The sequence below is a fragment of the Prionailurus viverrinus genome, chromosome B1 (assembly GCF_022837055.1).
Source record: "Prionailurus viverrinus isolate Anna chromosome B1, UM_Priviv_1.0, whole genome shotgun sequence".
NCBI classification, from domain to species: Eukaryota; Metazoa; Chordata; class Mammalia; order Carnivora; family Felidae; genus Prionailurus; species Prionailurus viverrinus.
The window spans coordinates 142,776,259-142,800,011 of record NC_062564.1 but is presented as its reverse complement, the minus strand read 5'-3'; the positions used below and the strand labels follow the sequence as shown (position 1 = coordinate 142,800,011).

The window sequence follows — 23,753 nt, the reverse complement described above, 5'->3', positions numbered from 1 at the left end:
TAAAATTTTGATTAAAAAACATTATGCTTTGTCCCATAAATATGTACAGGGACATATAGTTGTAAAAGTTTATCATCTCTGCTTCTTTGACCTTTTATAGTCCTAAAGAAAAAAATATGACTTATTATAGTAATACTTAACATATATTGAACACTGGCATTCAATAATTAATTTATTTTCCACAGCAACTTTATGTGCAAGCTGTTGTTACAATGTTATGTTTTTGAGTTGAAAAGTAAGGCACTGATAGATTAGATAACTTGCCTAGGGTCACAGAGCTAGTAAGTGTTGGAGCTAAGATTTTGTGATATGATAAGAAATATTTATATTGGTCTCTGCCCCCAGTGCTTGATACAGAGCTCTTAAAACCTCTTGTAATTTTCTGGGTGATAGGAACATCTTTTGTTCTAATAAGGCAAATCTTGTAGACTCTTAGGTGAGGGCTGGTCACCAGAAAGAGCAAGCCATGATTAGACTCTTTCAGCCCTGGGGTGCCTGGGTGGCTCATTCAGTTAAATGTCGGACTACAGCTCAGGTCATAATCTCATGGTTCTTGAGTCTGAGCCCCACATCAGGCTCTGGTGGAGCCTGCTTCGGGTTCAGTGTCTCCCTCTCTCTGCCTGTCCCCTGCTCGCTCTCTCTCTCTCTCTCTCTCAGAAAATGAAAAAAACACTAAACAAAAAAAAAAAAAAAAAAAGAATAATCTTTCAGCCCTGCCAGGGAGAGAGGCTAGAGATTGACTTCATAATTGATTATGCCTCCATAAAAATCCCAGTACTGTGGGGTTCTAAGAGTTTCTGGATTGGTGAATATATACGTGTGCCAGAAAGGTGACTCACCCAGGCCCACTGGGGAGAGAAACTCTTACACTCTAGACTCTTTTGGACCTTCCCCTATGTTCCTGTTCATCTGTATCCTTTATCATATTTTTTATTGTATAATAAACTGGTAAATGTTCAGTAAGTGTTTCTTTGTGCTCTGTGAACTATTCTAGTAAATTATGAAGTCTGTGGAGGGGGTCACGGGACGCCTTGATTTCTAGCCATTTGGCCAGAAATACCAGAGGCCCTGAATTGCAGTTGGCATCCGAAGTGGGGGCAGTCTTGTGGGATTGAATCCTTAACTTGTGGGATCTGATGCAAAATCCAGGTAGATAGTATCAGAATTGTGTTCAAGTGTTGGGATACTTGGCTGATGTCAGATGATTGGTTGGTGTAGGAAAAAAAAACACATACATTTAATGTCAGAATTGTTTCTTATTTAACTGTATTCCTCGTTTTGCATCTTGCTTGCTTTTAACTTAACAGCGTATCATAGGCGTGCTTGGGTGACTCAGTCTGTTAAGTATCCAACTCCTGATTTCAGCTCAGGTCATGATGCACTGTAGGTGGGTTCTAGAGCCACATTGGGCTCCTCCACACTAAACAGCATAGATCATGCTTGAGATCTCTCTCTGCCTCTCTTCTGCACTTGCTCTCTCTTTCTCTCTCAAAATAAAGAAATAAACTTAAAAAAATGATATATCTTGGAGATAGTTTTAGATGGAGCTGTGTAGTTATTTTTTTTTAATGAGATATAATTGACACATAATATATTAGTTTCAGGTGTACAACATAATGATTCAATATTTATATATTTTCGGAAATCCCCATAAGAGTAAGTCTTGTTAATATCTGTCACTATATAGAGATGTACTTTCTTTTCTTGTGATGAGAGCTTTCGAAGATTTACCCTCTTAGCAACTTTCAAACAGACCATACAGTATTATTAACTGTAGTCACCTTGCTACACATTACATTTCCATGATTATTTATTTTATAAGAGGGAGTTTGTACTTTTGACCACCTTGGCCCATTTCACCACCCCCGCCTTGCCTTTGGTAACCACCAATTAGTTCTCTGCATCTGTGAGTTCATTTTTTTTTTTAAAGATTTCATGTATAAGTGAGATCATATGGTATTTGTTATTTTTTGTCTAACTTTTATCAGCATAATGCCCTGAAGGTCCATCCATGTTGTCTCAAATGGCAAGATTTCATTCTTTTCTTATGACTGAATAATAAATATTTCATTGTATACATGTGCCGTATTTTCTTTATCCATTCATCTGTTGATGGACACTTAGGTTGTTTCCATGTTTTGGCTCTTGTAAAATAGTGCTATAATGACCTGCATATAATATTTCATCATGTGAATATACCATAATTTATTTAACCATTTCCCTATTTCCCTCTATGATACACATTTATCTTTAATCTTTTGCTAATACAAATGATCCTGCAGTGAATAATCATGTACATAGATCTTGTCAAAGATTATGAATACATTTGTAGTATAAACTCTGAGAAATAGAATTTTTGAATCAAAAGATATGTGCATTTATAATTTTGATAGGTAATGCCAAATTGCCTTCATAGAGATATTGACAATTTATGTTCTTGCCAGTAAATAGTATTAGAATGCCTATTTTTCCATATACAGTGTAGTTAAAATTTTTGAACTCTGACAATTTGCTGGGTAATGAATGGTATAATCAAGTTTTAATTTATGTTTATTATTATTGAGGTTGTATATCTTCATGTGTTAAAAAACCATTTATATTGTTTATTATGGATTCTCTTCATGTTCTATTCCAATTCTTTGATTAGTAGGAGCTCTTTACATAAAATAAATTAGTACATATTGTGTACTATATATAACCTTTTATTTTAATTGCTGTGGAAGAGAAATGGACCAAGTTCTATGGGATCACAGATATAAGGTAAATTAATTCTACCTGGAAAAGGGTATGGCAAGAAGTATTTGAACTGGGTCCTGAAAGAATTTTGCAGGGGGGTTGAGAGAAAAGTATTTCAGTGGTACAGAAGCATGAAAGTGAATGATATGGACGAATACTGTCTGCTATGGCTTGATACAGGATGAAGAGGGAGGTGGCAGAAATATAACTAGAAAGGAGCCTTCCTTTTCAGTGTGCATAGTACCCAGTGGATTCTTTTTTGTTGTTAAGTTAGAGGAGTATTGGGTTCTACCTGGTTACATCCCTATCCCTCCAGCAGTGAATGAGTGCCTGCCTTCTCAACCTCTCTTGATATCATCAGTCTTTATTTCTGTTTCTTCATTGTATTCTAATTTATATCTTTTGCTTATTTTTCTTTTGAGCAGTTTGTCTTCTTTTCTGCTTTTTGAAAATATTTATTAGGGATATTAATTACTGTTAGAATATTTTATCTTTAAATGTTTGCTTTTATCCTATAGAAAATTTTCATTTTATGTCTTCCCCATATTCTCTTCCAGTGCAACTTTAAAAACAATTTTCACTCATCTAAAAACTATAGCGTGAGAAATATGCAACATAAAATAAAACTGGTAAATTATTAGCAGATGATTTCTTTCATGTCTGACAAATGAGAATTATTCAGTAGCTTGATGAGAATCATAGTATTTGTAATTTTAGTGGTGGTTTTAATTTTTTAAGGTACCAATTTTATAATATAGTAAGAAATAGTTTTGTATGGAAATTTTTTTTTTTTTAAATCAGAGCTGAGACAGGTTGGAGAGGCTTGTGCTTGCTTCTCTCTTCTCTCGTCATCTTGAATCTCTTCACTCCTCCATGTATGTGCATATACCCATGGTTTGCCAGTGGCAGATCCTAATAAGGAAAGGCCACTTGATCATCTCTGACTCTGGTTCTGTTTCTCTGTTGATAATAGGCTCTTTTTTCATGTATCTCAAATTTTTTGACTGTTGAACATCTTGTGTAGAACAGTTGAGACCGAAGTACCTAGTATTTATGCCTGGGAATGCACATGCCTCTTCTTGTCACAGTGTTCAATCAGTCCAGTCAGAAGTTGAGCTAGGTTTTGGTTTTGTTGTTGCTATGGTTACCACCAGCTTCACATTTCTGTACTTTACGTTGTGCTTAGGGTGGGGGCTGGGTTGCTAGAAGGTTTTTCTCAGCGTTTCTGTTTTATGCTCTATTTTCTGCCTTGCCTGTGCAGCTGTGCCTCAGAGGGGGGTCTCTCTGCATACTCTTTCCCCTCCCCTGGTATAGATTGCTGTTGCTTATTAGTGCCTGCTAGGCTGGTGATGGGTGCAGGAGGGATATTCTGTTTTCCAAGTCCAGCCTTTTTCTTAAGTAGATGCAGTGTGGCTGGACCTTGGGAATGGGGTTTTCTCAGTATTTCTGTCCCTTCTCCTTTTGGTATTTATTTATTGCAGGTCTTGTGCCAGTGTCCAGGCCCTTCCCCAGCTTTACTGTACTGGTGAGGATACTGTGCTCAGGACTGTTTCCTGACCTACCCCTAAGGGTAGAAGTTTTGGTGTTTTTTTCTTTCTTTTCCCTACACCTGTGCCCTACATGTTTTCAGGGTTACATGCCTTTCTGGCAGCAGTGGCTAACTCTGTGCCTGCACTCTTTAGGAAGGTTTTCTAGTCTCCTGGCCTGCTCCAGTCTTTCCCAGGAGCATCTGGTGGAGGTCTGTGGAAAGGGCCTGTAAATTGAGTATGAACTCCCCTTGTGTGTGGATTTCCCAGGGAGTTTCTAGTAGTCCTAAAATTGTAGCTGATTTTTTTTTCTTCTTACCTGCTTGCCTTCTATACTCTGCCATGGGTGAGAGTGTCCTGAGTATGCATATGGAGTGGCCATGGGGAATGTGGACTGATTCTCCTTGGATTTAAGGCTACTTAGTTGCCCTGTGATCTCAGCTTTGTGATGCATTCAAGAAAAGTCATGATTTTATCCAACTCTCTTATTGTTAGTGCTCTTTCCAGTTTTTATTTTTTAATTTTCATTTGTTTATATTATTACTGACTGTTTTATTCTTTTGGCTTTCACATTGTAAGCATAAGCAGAACTTCTGCATTTAGTTTCATGAATAAACCAGTGTCAGAGATATTAGTGAATTTATTTACAGGATTACACTAAGAAATAAGATGTCCAGATATTTGCATTCCATTAATAATTACATGCCCTAGGCATTTTGTCTTTAGTTCTGTTTAGCTCAGTGTAATTTGACAGAAGTTGTGTATCACCGTGCTGCCCGGATCCTATCCCCCAGTTCTTCTGTGTAAAGGGTTTTTCAGCCTTGAAGGGACTTGGATCTCTGGGGTCACATCTTCAGAGGTCTTGAAGTGAGCTTTATTACAGCATTGATTTTGGGGCACCTGGGTGGTTCAGTTGGTTGGGTGTCCAATCGGCTCAGGTCATGATCTCACGGTTCAGGGTTCAAGCCCTGTGTTGGGCTTTGTGCTGACAGCTCAGAGCCTGGAGCCTGCTTTGGATTCTGTGCTTCCCTCTCTCTCTGCCCCTCCCCCACTCACATTCTGTTTCTCTCTCTCTCTCTCAAAAATAAATAAACATTAAAAAAATTATTATAGCACTGATTTTTTCTCATTTGAGTATGACTATGGAATTATTTTTTCTTTTACACTTTCGGTGTTAAGGGACAGATGAGGAAGGGGAGAGTTATTACTTGAGTAGTCTCTTATTACTCATTTAATGTATGTGGTTGAGGTACCAAGGTAACTGCAGCAAAATTCTCTTTGATTCAGACTGCCAGGTATTTCTCCCTCACGTTGGCAAACCCCTTTTTAGTACGATTTATTTTTATTCCCCAAGAATCACAGTATTTAAACTCTCCTGATAGGGCCTTACATTTGCATGAGCAACAGAGTTCTTCTGGATGCGATTCTAATGAATAAAGATAGCCATTTTTTGAAGGGTCATGGAAAATAGGTAGTCGGTCTACAAAATTAATTATTGACAGATTTTTTGTGTGTTTTTTTAATTTTGGAAGAAAGTGTTTTTTTAGAGTCCTATTTGATCTGTGTTATAATGTATTATGCTTTTTTTTTTTCTTTATCCAAAACAGTGTTCTGGGGCACCTGCGTGGCTCAGTACATTGAGCATCCAACTCTTGATTTCAGTTCAGTTCATGATCCCAGGGTTGTGGAATTGAGCCCCATGTTAGGCTCCACGCTCAGAATGTGATTCTCTCTCTCTCTCTCTCTCTCTCTCCCTCTGCCCCTCTCCTCCGCTTGTGCTCTCTCTCTCTAAAATAAAATAAATCTTAAAAAACAATAGGGGCGTCTGGGTGTCTCAGTCAGTTAATCATCTAACTTGATTTTGGCTCAGGTCAAGATCTCATCCGGCTCTGTGCTGTCAGTGTGGAGCCTGCTTGGGATTCTCTCTCTCCTCTCTCTGCCCCTCTCCAGGTCATGCATGTGCTCTCTCTCTCTCTCTCTCTCTCAAAAATAAATAAACGAACATTAAAAAAAAAAACAAAAAACCCGTGTTTCCGTTTGTAACTTAAAAATATTTTTCTTGAATCACCTCAAATATTTTGTGAAACAGAGATCAAAGTAGAAGTAAGTAGGGGTGCCTGGGTGTCTCAGTTGGTTAAACATCTGACTTCGGCTCAGGTCATGATCTCACAGTTCGTGGGTTCCAGCCCTGCATTGGTCTCTGTGCTGACAAATTGGAACCTGCTTTGGATTCTGTGTCTCCCTCCCTCTCTGCCCCTCCCTCGCACGCGTGCACACACACGCACTCTCTCTCTCTCAAAAATAAATAAACATTAAAAAATTTTAAAAAGTATAAATTAGTAAATTGCTGTATATCTCAGTTCAGTCTCTTTATGTATCAGACTTCTTTTGAGTTTTGCAAATATTTATTAACATAATCACATTTCAGTCCTTGGGAATTTGATATTAATTGCAATTTGAATGGACAGGTTCAGCCATGATTACAAATTTATTGGTGAAATCAGCATTTATATAAAGTAAATCTATAGGTTACAGCTAGGACATTTATTTGTTTTATTTTAGATGGAGATTTTATTACCAAAACAGGCGCTCTCAGGATGCCTGGGTGGCTCAGTTGGTTAAACGTCCTACTTTTGATCTTGGCTCAGATTGTGGTCACATGGTTTGTGGGATTGGGCCCCAGTCGGGCTCTGAGCTGGCAGCATCAAGCCTGGTTGGGATTCCCTCTCTCCTCTCTCTGCTTCTCTCTCTCTCTCAAAATAAATAAATAAACTTAAAAAAAAAAAAAAAAACATGTTCTCCAGGCTCCTTCTTTTATTGGCCTCCCTGTTCTTTTACTAAATATAAAATAAAAAATGTGATTTCTCCACTTTGGAAGGTTCAGAATTTTGTGGACTACTTCCAAAGTAGCTGTTGAGATGTGTTGTATCCATCCACTGGGGCACCTGCTTAGACTTGTCATCAGTCCAGAAGGACACCTGTGTCCCATTAAAAATGAGCATTGCCATTATCTGCTATTCTGTTGAATTGCTTGTTAGCTGGGAGGATGCTGTTATTTGTGGTAATTAGGATTCATTGAGTGCTAAAAGAATGGGAGAGAGAGAATCCCAAGCAGGCTCTGATCTGCACTGACAGCGTGGAGACTGATGCAGGGCTTGAACACATGAACTGTGAGATCATGATCTGAATCGAAATCAAGAGTTGGAGGCTTAACTGACTGAGCCACTCAGGCACCCCTAGTTTCTTTAAAAAAAATTATTTTGCTATCATCTATTTCTTGCACATAAATTTTATAGGACCCCATATTAGTTTTCTGTTGCTGCCATAATAAATTACCACAAACTTTGTGGTTTAAAACATCCCAAATTTATTATCTTGCAGTTTTGTGGGTCAAGTCAGCCATGGATCTCACTGGGCTAAAATCAAGGTGTCAGCAGGGCTTCTTTCCAGACTGGAGGGGAAAATCTGTATCCTGTCCATTCCCATTTTTGAGAGGCTACCCACATTCCCCGGCTTGAGGGCCCCTTCCTCCATCTTCAAAGCCAAGAATGGCATATTCCCTTTCATGCTCAAATTTCTTTTGTCACTTCCCACCTCTGTCAGATGCAGGTGAAAGGGGAGTTTCTCTGCTTTCAGGGACTTGTGTGATTAGATTGTACTCCCTGGATTATCCAAATAATCTCCCTATCTGGAAGTCTTTAGCCCTAAGCACATCTGCAAAGTCCTTTTTGCCATGTAGATATTGCCTTTTTGGAAAGCCATTATTTTGCCTACCACAGAACCCAAACCTTTTTCTAGAATATTATTTAACTAATTTAAAACTTTATGGTTAAAAGATTATAGGTATGATTTGAATTAATGCTGAGAAAATATATTATCTCTAGCTGTCTTGTTTTTTTTTTCTATTTTTTAGCTTCAAACTCTTACCTGCAATTACCTGCTGAACATATTTTCCTAGATATTTTGTAAACACCTTGTTAGCTTTTGTTATATACCAGACCACTCAAGAGTTACTTATCATTGCCCACACGTCTATGGCCCAGCTGATTTAAGCTTTGGATGGGTGTTTCTTATGACCTTGGCTGAGCTTGCTGCACATCTGTGAGTCTGCAGGTCAGCTGAGAATTGTCCAATCTAGCCTGGGGTTCTGTGGGGGCAGGTCTCTTTCATGTATCTCTCCTTCTCCTGCCTTTGGGCTAGCCCAGGCATGTTCTTATGAAAATGACAGAAATACAAACATACAAGTGGAAACATATGAAGCCTCTTTTTGGACTAAGAACAGAAAAACTGTCACTTTTGCTTATTATATTGGCCACACTAGTCACATGGCCAATCAAGGTGCTAGGAAACATGCTGTACCCCATTAAGTGGGAGGAATTGCAAAGTTACTCAGCAAAGGGACTTGAGAGAGGGGATAAAGAATTGAAGTTAATGATGTAACCAACCCCACACCAAATTCTCTATTGCCCCAAACCGAACTCATCTCTGTGACTACTTTCCTCACAAGAAACCTGTTTTGCTTTCATTTCTGGTCTTAATGATACAGCTCTATGCCTAGTCACACAAGCCAGAAGCCTAGGAAGTATTCTAGAGTCTTTCCCCCCTTCTTTTCCTGTGGTATTTTCTTTGTGAATATCTAATGTCTTATCTTCTTCAGCCTATTACCATCACTGCTCTGGAGGCTGTCATATCTCCTTGGGAAGCAAGGGAAGGAATAGTCTTTATATTGTGTCCAATCCAGCTTCCTTCAAATCTATCTCTTATAGTGGGAATAGTCTGTACGAAAATACAGATGTCACTCCTGTGCTGTGGCTTCTCATTGTTTCTAGCGAAGGCCCTCTATGATGTAGATTCTCCAGCCTCATCTTTTGATGTTTTGTGCCCTCTGTTTTACCCTTTGGTTCAGGAGTCACTAAAATATGGCCAGTGGGCCAAAAAATCTGGTCTGCCATCTGTTTTGGTATGGTTCATGAACTAGGAATGGTTCTTACATTTTTTAGTGACACATGAAAATTATGAAATTGAAGCCATTGTTCATAAATAAAGCTTTATTGGAACACATCTACACTCATTCATTCTTCAGTGTCTATGGCTGCTTTCACATAGTGGCAGAATTGAGCTATTGAGATAAGTGACCATCAATTATTTGCTGTCTGGTCCCTTGCAGAAAAATTGTGCCCACTTTTCTCTAGTCAGTTAGAATTTATAATGGCTCTCTGTATGTATTCATATTCTATTTGATGACTCAGTACTTTTATTATGTGTTTCTTTGCCTGGCTAACTCTTTATTTTTTTATTTTTTAATTTAATTTTTCTCTTGCTAATTTTAGTGTTTTTTTTTTAAGTTTATTTATTTATTTTGAGAGAGAGAGAGAGAGAAAGAAAGAAAGAAAGAGAAAGCACACACAAGCAGGGGAGGGGCAGGGAGAGAGAATCCCAAGCAGGCTCCACACTGTCAGCACAGAGCCAGATGCAGAGCTTGAACTCATGAACCAGGAGATCATGACCTGAGTGGAAATCCAGAGTTGGATGCTTAACTGACTGAACCACCTAGGTGCCCCACTCTACTTTTTAAAATAGTAGCTTTATTGAGATATAATTTACATACCATAAAATTCACCTATTTAAAGTGTACAATTCAGTGGTCTTTAGTATATTCACACTTTTGCCGTCACCAACAGTGTCATTTTTAGAACATTTTTGTTAGCTTCCCCCAAAACCCAATGCCCGTTGTCAGTTATGCCCCATTTCTCCAACCCCCTCCTCCAGTCTCGGACAAACACTAAATCTACTTTCAGTCTCTATGGATTTACCCATTCTTGTTCTTTCATATAGATGGAACCATACAATATGTGGTCTTTTGTGACTGGCTTCTTTTCACTGGCATAATGTTTTTCAAATTCATGCTTTTTGTAGCTTGTATCAGTACTTCATTCCTTTTCACTGCTGATTGATATTTTATTGTATGGATATACCACATTTATGTATCCATCCATCTGGGTTATTGGACATCTGGGTTGTTTTTACATTTTGGCCATTAGTAATGCTGCTGTGAACATTTGTGTACACTTTTTCATGTGGTCATAGGTTTTTGTCTTTCTTCGGTATATACTTGGGCTGATTCTTATCCTTCAAGAATCGATGTTAGGGTCATCTCTTCTAAAACCTTTCCTTAATTTACTAGGCTGGCTTAAAAGTCTTCCTTATGGCTTTGGCCTGGCTCTGCTAACACTGTCAGAGTACTTACCCCACTGTATTGAAATTATCTGTTTGCATGTCTGTCTCCTCTACTCCTCTAAATTTCTGGAGAGCAGCATCAATGCCTTATCTAACTTTGTATCACCTGCAAACAGTACAAAAGTTCACTTGATATTCGTTGAATTAGAAAAACTGTAAAACAGTCTATGCTTTTGAATTAAAATACACTTAAAAAAAATTAAAATAAAGTAAAATTTATATTTCATTATTTTTTTCTGTCTTACATTCATTGGCTTTTTTGAAAAAAGTTTCTTGGGACGCCTGGGTGGCTCAGTTGGTTGAGCATCCAACTTCTGCTCAGGTCATGATCTCACGGTTTGTGGGTTCAAGCCCCACATCGGGCTCTGTCTGTCAGTGCGGAGCCTGCTTCTGATCTTCTGTCCCTGCCTCTCTCTGCCCCTCCCCTACCCATGCTCTCACTGTCTCAAAAATAAGAAAGAAATATTAAAAAAACAGTTTCTTGGACTGTGTATTGAGTAACTGATCTTGAATTTATCTTTTTTTAAGGCCTGCAAAGAGCACAAAAAAAGGTGTAAAAGACAAAACATCAGATGAGAAAACAGATGAAACAGAAAAAATAAAGTCATATTCCTTTATGGAAGGCGAACCTGAGGATGATGTCTACTTAAAACGCTTATATCCAAGACAGATACACAAGGTGGAGAAGGCTATTCAGTTACTTAAGAAATTTCAAATTCTAGACTTTACTAATCCAAAGCAAGGTGTTTATCTTGATTTGACACTGGATATGGCAATGGGGAAGAAGGTATGTAGACTCAATTAAAAAAAATTTATTTGTGAACAGTGGCTATATGAATTGCTGTTTCTTAATTTTTCAAGTTCCTGTTCCATATAACAATTTTTAGAAAATCTTATGCTTTTTCTGTACTTCAAGATGAAAAATGTTTGTCTTTACTTTCAAAATATAAAGTAGAATGTTGAACATATTCTGCAGAGTTGATGAACATGTATGTCCTATTCACCTGAAAATCACTGGTACAAATGTCAGCAAATTGGTGTTAAAATTAATTGAGGTATTGCTGTAACTTTGAAAAATGACTTAAGCTGCCTGGGTGTCCTATTCCTTTTCTGTAAATGAGAGTTTGGGATTAGCTCAGTTGCTTCAGGTGTGTTCCTTAGAGTCCTGCATTGAGACTAAGTTTGCATGTATGGGGTGCCATGCCCGTCACTCTTGCTTTAGCCAAAACCTTTCTGCACTCTTTATATGCAGTTCCATGGAAGACTTTTGTTTATAAAACTCTAAAAGTAGTAAAAATGCTGAGTTAGAGCTGAGGTCCATTACAGCTCTAAATTTTTTAACTGTCTTAAGAAATCTAATTTTCTTGGAAGCAGTGTTTTAATTTTTATTCCAAGGATGTCTTTTTTTGGTCAAACTGAAAGGTACAGGTTTTGAATATAATTGAACAACCTCAACAGCAACAATAGTTGAACACTTAGGAGGAGGAGTACAGTGTAGTGCTTAAGAGAATGGGCTCTGGAATCAGATTACAGTATAGGTCAGAAGCTTGATGTCACCACTTACTTGCTCTTTGACTTTAGGCTTACAGTTTAACCTCCTCAGATCTATATTTCTACCTCTTTAACTTTTTTTCTTTTTTACATTTATTTATTTATTTATTTATTTATTTATTTTTTAAATTTTCTTTCTTTTTTTTTTTTTTTTAAATTTTTTTTTTTTCAACGTTTATTTATTTTTGGGACAGAGAGACAGAGCATGAACGGGGGAGGGGCAGAGAGAGAGGGAGACACAGAATCGGAAACAGGCTCCAGGCTCTGAGCCATCAGCCCAGAGCCTGACGCGGGGCTCGAACTCCTGGACCGCGAGATCGTGACCTGGCTGAAGTCGGACGCTTAACCGACTGCGCCACCCAGGCGCCCCACATTTATTTATTTTTGAGAGAGACAGACAGCGTGAGCAGGGGAGGGGCAGAGAGAGAGGGAGACAGAATCAGAAGCAGGCTCCAGGCTCCAAGCTGTCAGCACAGAGCCCAATGTGGGGCTTGAACCCACGAACTGTGAGATCATTACCTGAGCCGAAGTCGGATGCTTAACCAACTGAGCCACCCAGGTGCCCCCGATTTTTCTCTCTTGATAAAGGGAGATAAAATGCTTAGTTCATGCAGTTTTTCAGAGGTTTAAATGAAATAATGCATGTAAAGGACTTGGTAAGTGTTTAATTATCACAACCAACATTTATGGAAACTTCCTGTGTGCCAGCCACAATGCTAAGTGCTTTGCATGCATTTTCTCACTTAATCCTATAATAATCTCAAAAGAGGAAGCTGAGACATAGAAACTGAAGTAACTTCTTCTAGGTCACAGGGTAGAGGGTAGAATTAGGATTTGAATCAAGGTCTTTCTCATTTCTTAGTTCTTATTTATTAGAAACAGTTTATACTGACCATGCTGTAATTTTATTTTATACTATAGTGTTACTGTCCTTTTATTTTAAAAATGTTGTAGTATCCAAGATGATCATTTTCTCAGTCAGCCATTAATGTATAGTTGACCCTTAAACAACATAGGTTTGAACTGTGAGGATCTACTTACATGCAGAGTTTTTTTGATAAGTACAGTACAGTACTGTAAATATATTTTCTATTCCTTATTTTCCTAATAACATTTTCTTTTCTCTAGTTTTCTTTGTTATAAGAATGCAGTATATAATACATAAAACATACCAAATGTGTGTTAGTTGACTGTTTATGTTATCAGTAAGGCTTTTGGTCAATCGTAGGCTATTAGTAGTTAAGTTTTGGGGAGTCAAGTTATATGCAGATTTTCAGTTGTGTTGGAGGTCAGTGCCCCAAACCCCTGAGTTCTTCAAAGGTTAACTGTAGTTTATGATGAAGACATTGTAGGATGACAGACTTCATTTCATAAATGAAAACCACTTGTAAACTAATAACATTGAAAGGGTACTGTTGTCTTCCTAAGACATTTTTTGTTTTTTTTTAAAAAAATTTTTTTCAATGTTTTTATTTATTTTTGGGACAGAGAGAGACAGAGCATGAATGGGGGAGGGGCAGAGAGAGAGGGAGACACAGAATCGGAAACAGGCTCCAGGCTCTGAGCCATCAGCCCAGAGCCTGACGCAGGGCTCGAACTCACGGACTGCGAGATTGTGACCTGGCTGAAGTCGGACGCTTAACCGACTGCGCCACCCAGGCGCCCCAGACATTTTTTGTTTTTGATAGAGTGCTTATACAACAAGCCAATATTCCCCCAGGGGATGCTTTTATTGTGATTACTTGCCATTAAAAAATTTACTGAAACCCGGTTGTGACATGTTAATGGCAAAGGAATGCCAGTCAATAAAACTGAGTCTGATACTAAAATATGTGTGAGAGTTTGTGCCCTCTGGAAAAAAAAAATCCCCCCACCCCCCAAAAATTCTCAGGTGGTTATCTCTACTCAAAGTTTTGCTAAAAAGATAACCTTTCAGTTTTATTTAGGGAACAACACATTTTCTCTTTCTTCTAGACCTTAAAACTGCACCAAAACTGTGGACCTACAACTTGTTTCCATTTGAATTCTTTCTGAGTGATATGAGCCACAGGGCTAGACAGGTCCTTGGCTAGGAAACTGAACAAATTAGTTCTGAGGTCCTGTAGAATCTCCACCCATATTTGGGTGCCTCAATGCATGCCATTATATATTTTGGATTTTCCAACTGTCTTCTCAAATATCTCTGGAAGGGGGGGGGCAGTCCATGTTGTTTCAAAATAGTCCCACACAGAAGAGCCTTTCAGGCTTGGCAGCCCGTCTTAGATTTAGGGTTAATATCACATAATTATTTAGAGCCAATGGTGGAAACTAGGGATCTCCTACTGAGCAGATTAGCTGGATATTTTTTGTTGTCCAGTATGCATAGCTACACTCCTGTCCTCTTTGATGGTGACAAAAATTGCATGTTCTTTTGAATTTACTTCAAGGCAGTAAACATTTATTGATATCCATTATGTAGAAATCATTGTACTAGGTGCTCAGGAAGATATGGATATGCAAGTACATCTCTTAATATATGAGTGGCTGTGATGAATGATATAGAGATAGAAGCCAAGTGCTGTGGTAGTATGGAGGTGAAGAGATTTAGACTTTCATTTATGGTTTCTTATGAAAGAAATATAGTCTCTTATTTTATTTTTTTAAATGTTTATTTATTTTGAGAGAGAGAGAGAGAGTGGGAGAGGGCCAGAGACAGAGGGAGAAAGAATCCCAAGCAGGCACTGCGCTGTCAGCACAGAGCCTGACATAGGGCTTGAACTCACAAACCATGAGGTCATGACCTGAGCTAAAATCAAGAGGTCACTCAATTGACTGAGCCACCCAGGCACCCTGAAATATAGTCTTTATGCTTTAAATTATAATCTGTGAATAGTTCTGGATTAAAGGACATATGGTAAAATTAAAATGTTGAAAATGTCAGTTTTGTTTTTTATAGATGCGAGACATAGAAAATATAAATGAATTTTTCATAATTATTTTTCCATTGTTGTGTATTTAGAAAAAAGTGGAGCCATTTGCCAGTGTTCTTAGTTTTCCATACCCGTTCGTTTCAGAAATCAATAAAGTTGCTGTATTTACAGGGGTGAGTAACCTTTGTTAACTTTTTATATAATTTAATTTTCTTTACATATAACATTAATCAGTGCTTAGATCAGCTGAATGAGACTATTCATGTAGTCATTTTTTCCATTTGAGGCTATGTCATTAGTTTCAGAAAGAGCTAAATTAGAACATTAATTTTATCATTATTAATCTATCACATTATGTTTCTCACAAGAAACTAAAGAGAAATAGAGAATTCGTCCATCCTACTAGCTCCTGCTACTTGCACTAAGTCCTCTCCTCAAACAAAAACAATAAAATTATTTTAAAGGTAGGCCCACTTAGTCCTATGTAGACACAGAAACCACACTTTTTTTTTATTCTTATTTTTTTTTAATGTTTATTTTTTTTTGAGAGAGAGAGAGAGCACAAGCAGGGGAGGGGCAGGGAGAGAGGGAGACACAGAATATGAAACAGGCTGTAGGCTCCAAGCTGTCAGCACAGAGCCCTATGTGGGTCTCAGACTCACAAACCATGAGATCATGACCTGAGCTAAAGTCAAACGCTTAACCAACTGAGACACCCAGGCATCCCAAGAGACCACACTTTTAAAAATATCTAGTCTGGAAAGACAGGAAAGTCGAGCTTGTAACAAATAGTCATATGGCTCTTTGTCAATCTTGTGTTATAAACATTTATTTGTAATGTATTTATGAATTTGTCTTGTAGAGTGTTTTGATTATTCTGTATGTGCCTTACTTTCAAGGAAGAGATTCTTTAACTTCTTTCCAGCAAAGTGGAGCCAAGAGCTGTTGGAATGCTACAAAACTTGAGTAACTTAAGGGAGTGATATATTTTCAAAGTAAAACCAAATGACATAAACGGAACATACAGAAAGAAAATAATTAATACTGTATATTTTTCTTCTGGATTTTCAGACAACTGGCTAAATTTTTTTAAGTTTTTATTTTAATTCCACTTAGTTAACATACAGTGTTATATTAGTTTTAGGTGTACAATATAGTTTTGATACTATCATTTTTAACGTAATTTTTCCTCTTCTATATTGGTTTGATGTCTCCATTTAAATTAGCAAAACTAAATGTATTTTAATCTTTTATTTTTGAAATATGATGTATTGAAGGCATTGGAGAGTTAGATTGGGCTTGGTAGGTTCCTAATATGTCATTTCAATGTATTTCGTCATGTCGTAGTCAAGAAACACCTTAATCACCTACAAAGTAAACTTGTTCCAGATATAATATTTCTGATGCAACTAATACACAGTTGATACACTTTTAATTAAGAGTAAAAGCCACAATTTTTACTTTGAAATGTGATATTTTTTCTGACAAAATACTTGAAAGCAGACTGAATTTATTTAAAGATTGATGTTCAAGCTATTGTATTTTGATAGAATGCATCAGAGATTAAAATAGCAGAAGAAAATGGAGCTGCATTTGCCGGAGGAACTAGTCTGATTCAGAAGGTACAGTGTTGTTTCATGTTCATTAGTTATAGAAATTGTTCTGTTATCTTTGCCATCCATTGATTTATTGCATGTGGAACAGAACCACTGTGCTTATATCTTTTGATAAATGGTTAGTAAAGCTTTGTAAAGCAATGAAAAATTTTCTTACTCTTTTGAGTCTCATAATCAAGCTAAGAAAAAACTATTCAGACAGTCTGATATTAATTATGCTTGATTTATATTGTGATTTTTTTTTTCCTTGCTTCCTGTATGTTTGAAACCAGAGCAGGCTTGAAACCAGAACAACTTGTTTTTGTTTTTGTTTTTGTTTTTTAAGAGGTGAGAAGAAGAGGCATGTCTATTGAATTTTGGGAGTTATTTCTGAAAATACAAGCGATTTTCCTTAACAGTTTCTAAAATCTTCTAAATTTAATCATTTAACATTTTTTGGTTTTAGAACAGGAGAAAGTGATTTGAAAACTTACCTTTGTTCCATATCCAGATTTTGATTTCAGGAAAGTTTGAACTGGGCCTTTCCTTTGGGATGTCCTTGTAGTTTGTTTTTTTCCCCGCCCCAACAGTACTCTAAATGTGGTAGGGATTCTGGATTTTAAAAAAAAAAATTGTTTTTGTTTTCAATGTTTTATTTTTGAGAGAGAGAGAGAGAGAGAGAGAGAGAGAGCGAGCGAGCAAGGTAGGGGCAGAGAGAGAGAGAGACAGAATCTGAAGCAGGCTCTAGGCTCTGAGCTCTTAGCCCAGAGTCAGACGTGAGGCTCGAACCATGAGATCTCGATCTGAGCAGAAGTCAGACGCTCAACTGACTGAGCCACCCAGGCACCCCTAGGATTCTGGATTTTTAAGGAAGAGTCTCCAGAATGATTTTTGGGAGTAGCACTAATGGAAAATACAAAGAGATTATGTTTTCATAATCTGAGTCAAAGTCAGAGGGTGGTACCCAGTTCTTTCTGATGCATCATAAACTTTAACTTAATAAAATTTTAACATTCTCTTAATTTTTAAAAAATAAACAATATCAGAAATTCTTTGGAATTAGAGAGTAGAGCTTAGTTTCCAGTATGGAAGGTCTTAGAGTAGAGATTTCATATGCAGTTCTTTGACATTTCAAAATTGCCTCTGCTTTCATATTTCTATGAATGAGAGCCCTGGATCCTGGAACCACATTACATGTGCTTAAAATCTGGGTCTGCTCTTTATGACTGCATAGACTGACTAATCCTCCCTAAGCCCTCTGTTTCCTGATCTGGGATGTGTGGTCAATATTAGTACTGGCCTTTTAGGGTTATTGTAAAGACTAGATGAACTAAATAATCATGTGACATATTTAGCAGAATGCTTGGCAAATGTGGTAAGTGCTTGTTTAATGCAAATATTATTGTTAAGGGGACCATAGTAAATTATTTAGGGAGTAAAGAATTTGTAAAAATAAGAATAGTAATAGGAAGATAAAATGCCAGAATCTGCTTAATTTTGCCATGGTTCAAGATTTTAGGGTTTACTGTATAACCCCAAACCAAGTCGTGGAATGACATATTGTGGTGAAATATTACATGGAAAAAGAATCATTGGTAAAATATTTATTGTCTAGGCAGTATTATTCTAAAAAGTTGCTTCAATTTGTAATCAACTAATTGTAGTAGTGTACTAATTAATTTGGATGTTTGCCTGAATTAATTAAAAACTCTTAAAAATTAAGTATTATTCTTTTTGCTATTAAAATGAAGTACAATATGGATAAATAAATTATAAGTGAATTTGTCTTCAACCATCTACTCCTCTTTTATTTTTAGTTATTGGAGGCAAATAGAATTTTAGTTTCAGTTCTTTGTGAAAATAATTATAGATTAGTTTTTTTGATGCTCTAAATTTAGGAAAGCAGTGTGGTTGCTAGTGATTTGGTTGCTAGTGGTTATTTGAGTGGTATTAATTTTACATGTGATATATTGCAAAATTTTCAACATTGTTTCTTTAGTTTTAATGGACATATGAATTCAACTTTGTAGGATTGTGTGCGCCATGTACACATTAGTCCTGTCTTCTACTTTATTACACTTTCGCCTAACATAACCCCATGGAAACATTAAACCTAGTAATGTTTAGAAACCTTTCTTTCTTTCTTTCTTTCTTTCTTTCTTTCTTTCTTTTTTTCTCTTTCTTTTAAAGGATGTGGCTGTTTTTAAAAGAACATCAGAAAATGTTTTGGTTCTCATGTTTTTCATAATTGGTAAATGTGTCTGTAGGATCTTTGTGTTTGAAGAAAATAATTTTGCTTAATGTCTGCTTTCTAAGGGAAAGTATAAGGGAAATTACTACATTATACTTTTATTTTTAGAAGGATAAAGCTTTTCATATAATTTAAGGTTATCTTTTTCCCCTGAATTTCAGATTTTGGATGATGAAATTCAATCAGACTTTTATGTAGCTGTTCCAGAAATAATGCCTGAGCTTAATCCATTAAAGAAGAAACTGAAAAAAAGATTTCCAAAACTAACTAGAAGTAAGGGAGAATTCTTTTTGTTATTTTATGCTGTCAATAACTTTCTAATATGTATGTTTAGTTATAAAACAAAATTCCCAATATATACATAGAATTAATAATATGTTCTGGTGTTTGAATTTCGTGTTATATAAGAACATGTAGATTTGATTCTTTTTTTTTCCTTTGGCATTAATACCGGTAATCTAATAATTTAAAAACCTAGTTACTTTATAATACCAGTTCTTTAAATTTAGGCCATATTCAAGTTTGAAATTAATGGCACATATTACCCCCTGGGTATGTTCTCATTATACTATTTTATACCTCTTTATCAATGTAATATGTATGCTTATTTATTTCAGCATTCTCTCTTTCTCCATTTATATATATATATATATATATATATATATACACATATATGCTTACTTTGTGCATGACTCTGCAGATATTTCCCTTAAAGAACTTTCCCCTCATGGATATTTCCCTCTTATGAAATCTAGTAAGAGGTAATATTGCTACATAGATAGCCATATCGTGAAGTATTGTATGAAAAATTCGCAAGGTGCCAAAGGTGTTCAGTACAGGAGAAATATATACAGGAATAGGGAAATCAGAGAAGACATGCTGAGGGAGGTAACATTTAAACTGTAACTTGAGGGGTGTCTGGGTAGCTGAGTCAATTAAGTGTCCAACTCTTGATCTCAGCTCTGGTCATGATCTCACAGTTCGTGAGTTCAAGCCCCACGTTGGGCTCTGCACTGATAGTGTGGAGCCTGCTTGGAGTTCTCTCTCGCTCTCTGTCTGCCCCTTTCCCACTTGTGCTCTCCCTCTCTGTCTCTCAAAATAAATAAACTTGAAAAACAAAAACAAAAAACAAAAAACCCTGTGACTTGAGAGGCGCCTGGCTGGCTCTGTTGGTAAAGTGTGTGGGATTCTTGATCTCGAGCTTGTGAATCGGGCCCCACCTTGGACATGGTGCCTACTTAAATAAACAAAAAACTGTACCTTGCATAATTGGATGAGTAGATTAAGGGGAATATTATTTAATTTTTTAAAATATTTTTTTCATTCTATTTTTTTTAATTTTTTTAAATTTTATTTTTAATAAAAATTTTAATTTTTTTTAATTTTATTTTTTAAAATTTACATCCAAATTAGTTAGCATATAGTGCAACAATGATTTCAGGAGTAGATTCCTTAATGCCTCTTACCCATTTAGCCCATCCCCCCTCCCATACCCCTTCCAGTAACCCTCTATTTGTTCTCCGTATTTATGAGTCTCTTCTGTTTTGTCCCCCTCCCTGTTTTTATATTATTTTTGTTTCCCTTCCCTTATGTTCATCTGTTTTGTCTCTTAAAGTCCTCATATGAGTGAAGTCATATGATATTTGTCTTTCTCTGACTGACTAATTTCACTTAGCATAATACCCTCTAGTTCCATCCACGTAGTTGCAAATGGCAAGATTTCATTCTTTTTTATTGCTGAGTAATACTCCATTGTGTGTGTGTGTGTGTATATATATATATATATATACACCACATCTTCTTTATCCATACATCCATCAATGGACATTTGGGCTCTTTCCATACTTTGGCTATTGTTGATAGTGGTGCTATAAACATGGGGATGCATGTGTCCCTTCGAAACAGCAGTATCCCGTGGATAAATGCCTACTAGTGCAATTGCTGGGTCATAGGGTAGTTGTATTTTTAGTTTTTTTTTTTTAAATTTTTTTTTTTTTTCAACGTTTATTTTTTTTGGGGGGACAGAGAGAGACAGAGCATGAACGGGGGAGGGGCAGAGAGAGAGGGAGACACAGAATCTGAAGCAGGCTCCAGGCTCTGAGCCATCAGCCCAGAGCCTGATGCGGGGCTCGAACTCACCGACTGCGAGATCGTGACCTGGCTGAAGTCGGACGCTTAACCAACTGCTCCACCCAGGCGCCCCGTTTAGTTTTTTGAGGAACCTCCATACTGTTTTCCAGAGTGGCTGCACCAGCTTGCATTCCCAATTATTTATTTTTGAGAGAAAGAGAGAGAGACAGACCGTGAGCAGGGAGGGGTAGAGAGAGAGGGAAACACAGAATCCAAAGCAGGCTCCAGGCTCTGTGCTGTCAGCACAGAAATCCATGCGGGGCTTGAACTCACAAACAGCAAGATCATGACCTGAGCCAAAGTCAGACACTTAACCGACTGAGCCACACAGGCACCCCGAGGGAAATATTATTTTAAATAAAAAGAATCTATTAGTCATATACATTGAAGTAAGTCAGATATTATATAGGCCATGTACATGAAAAGCCAGTTAATTCTCTTTGGCTTATAGTGAATAGTACCCATACATTGAAATGAAAGAGAATAATGGGAAATTATATTGGAAAGGAAGACTGATACCATATTGAGAAGGATCTTTTTTTATTTTAGAGTTTTCAGTAATCCCTACACCAAACATGAGGCTCAAACTCACGACCCTAAGGTCAAGAGTAGTTGCATGCTGTTTTGACTGAGCCAGCCAGGAGAAGGATCCTGAGATCCTGAGAAGGATCTTGAATAAGATCCTAATAAGCTTGGACTTTTATTCTGTATATAGCAAGAATCCCTTAGAAGTTTTTAACATGGGGAGTTCCTTAGAGCTTTAATAATCTAACAAGAGTTTGTAAGATGTATTGGCATGAATCAAAACTAGAAGTTGGGAGACAAGTTTAGGCACAATTGCCAGAGACTAATAAAGGTAATATTTAAAGTCTTCATAATGAGACTGGAGTAAGGAGATAAATGTCAAAGACACTAGGTCTTTGTGCTAATAGTTAGGAATGAGCAGTTTGAGGGGGAGAAAGGGAGGAGTCAAATGGTGAAATGTTGAAGCCTTGGGATCTCCTAAGTTGATATTAATGGAAACAATAGTTTTGGGAAGAAAATTGAGTTCATTTTCTGACATGGTTCGTTTTAGGTGTGCTGAAGTTTGGATGAAATTTTATAGTGTAAATAGAACAAATATTTTAAAATTGAGTAGACTGTATTCAAATTTCAACTCAAGTTGAGCTAAAAAAAAAAATTCTAAAAGTCATACATGAACCACTAACACCTGAATTATAGATCATGTTCAGTACTTTAAGCAAATTCAAGTGGACTGTCCAATTCTTTTCTTGCCCTAGAGTTTTGTTTGTTTATGTTTGTTAACTTGCATTGAATAACACATCCTTGTTAGATATCGGACTGAATTTGGTTGTTTTTATTAGGGATATCCATTACAGTAGTGTTTGTTGTCATGGAATCAGACTTCTGTTCTTTCCTAAGTAAGACTTGAAACTGAATGTTATTTTAAAATTTAAACCAGAATCATAGTTGAATTGGATGAAAATATTTCTCATATTTTTTGTAGTTTCTAATTAAATTCAAGCTCACTAAAACCAAACATACTAAATATAGTCAATTCAAACTGAAACTGGATACCAAATATATTAGTATCCAGCCATCTCCTTGCTTTGGGCAGTGAACTGATTTTTCACAGAAATTAATTTTGTCACCTTTGCTACTTTATCCATTTTCTGAATAATCCTTTTGGCCCCTATTTTCTTTATTCTTTAGTCTTGAGTTTTTATATTCCTTTTGCATCATAAAGCTTGAGACTATTGTTTTGTAGCCTGGAAGGTTTTCAAATACCTTCTTTATTTCAAATAAGAAAAGTGTCCCTAATGTTTATTTTTGGGCACCTGAGTGGGCTCAGTCGGTTAAAGCACCCCACTTTGGCTCAGGTCATGATCTTGTGGTTTGTGGGTCCGAGCCCTGCGTTGGGCTCTGTACTGATAGCTCAGAGCCTAGAGCCTGCTTCAGATTCTGTGTCTCCCTCTTTCTCTGCCCCTCCCCCATTCACGCTCTCTCTCTCTCTCTCTCTCTCTCTCTCTCTCTCTCTCTCTCTCTCTCTCAAAAATAAATAAAAACATTATAAAATGTTTATTTTTATTAATTGACTTTATTTCCTACTTTCATAATGACTTATAGCTTCTGTATACCACGCTCAAGTTTTCTAGATATGTAGCCCCACTGCCACTTACTTAAACAAAGCATCTTGAAAAAATAGACCTTTCTGTAACATTTTCTTTTCACCCCTGCCCCCCTCAGGATCTGTTTAACAGCAGTGGCAAAGCACTTGTGTTCTTTAAACATGAAGACAAATGATTAACCTGTCAAAGATGTTAAGACAGAATACACCAGATGTGCATTAGAACAAATGAGGCTTGTATTATGCATTTTCAGAGCTTATTCCTATTTTTGTTTAGGAACATTTGATTCCCCTTATATCCAACAAAAGACTTTAGGGTAAAATAGAAACTATGTTTTGAGCAAAGGGATGAAATTAAAAAACAAACAAACAAGCCCCTGCAGCTGAGCTCATTAGTTTCCCATTTTGTCTTACATTTTGTTTTACTAATGGGAGTGGGTGTAACTGTCTTGGCTGGATTGAGTGTGCACATTTTGCAGCATGTTTAATGCTGCATTTTTATTCATTTTATTTTAATTGCTTACGTAACTGTAGGCAAGTTCTCTGTTTTTCAAATGCATATTTGGCTTTTATTCCTAGTATTAATTCTTTTTTATTTAAAAAAAAAAAGACATCTAAAACTTGCTTTTTAAATTTCTTGAAGAAATTGGGTTTCAGTTTGCTTGTCAACTAGCTTCCCTCTCCCCCCAA

General features: G+C 36.8%; 1 protein-coding gene across 4 annotated transcripts in view; it reads left to right on the top strand.

Annotated features, from left to right (window-relative positions):
* MRPL1 (mitochondrial ribosomal protein L1) overlaps positions 1-23,753 on the top strand; it is a 130,175-nt gene that overhangs the window by 36,092 nt on the left and 70,330 nt on the right. For all 4 annotated transcript variants that reach the window (XM_047856536.1, XM_047856533.1, XM_047856535.1 and 1 more), the window contains 4 exons: positions 11,028-11,286; positions 15,049-15,132; positions 16,510-16,581; positions 18,967-19,078. In XM_047856536.1, coding sequence (XP_047712492.1) covers positions 11,028-11,286; positions 15,049-15,132; positions 16,510-16,581; positions 18,967-19,078 — 527 coding nt within the window. The remainder of the gene's footprint in view (positions 1-11,027; positions 11,287-15,048; positions 15,133-16,509; positions 16,582-18,966; positions 19,079-23,753) is intronic.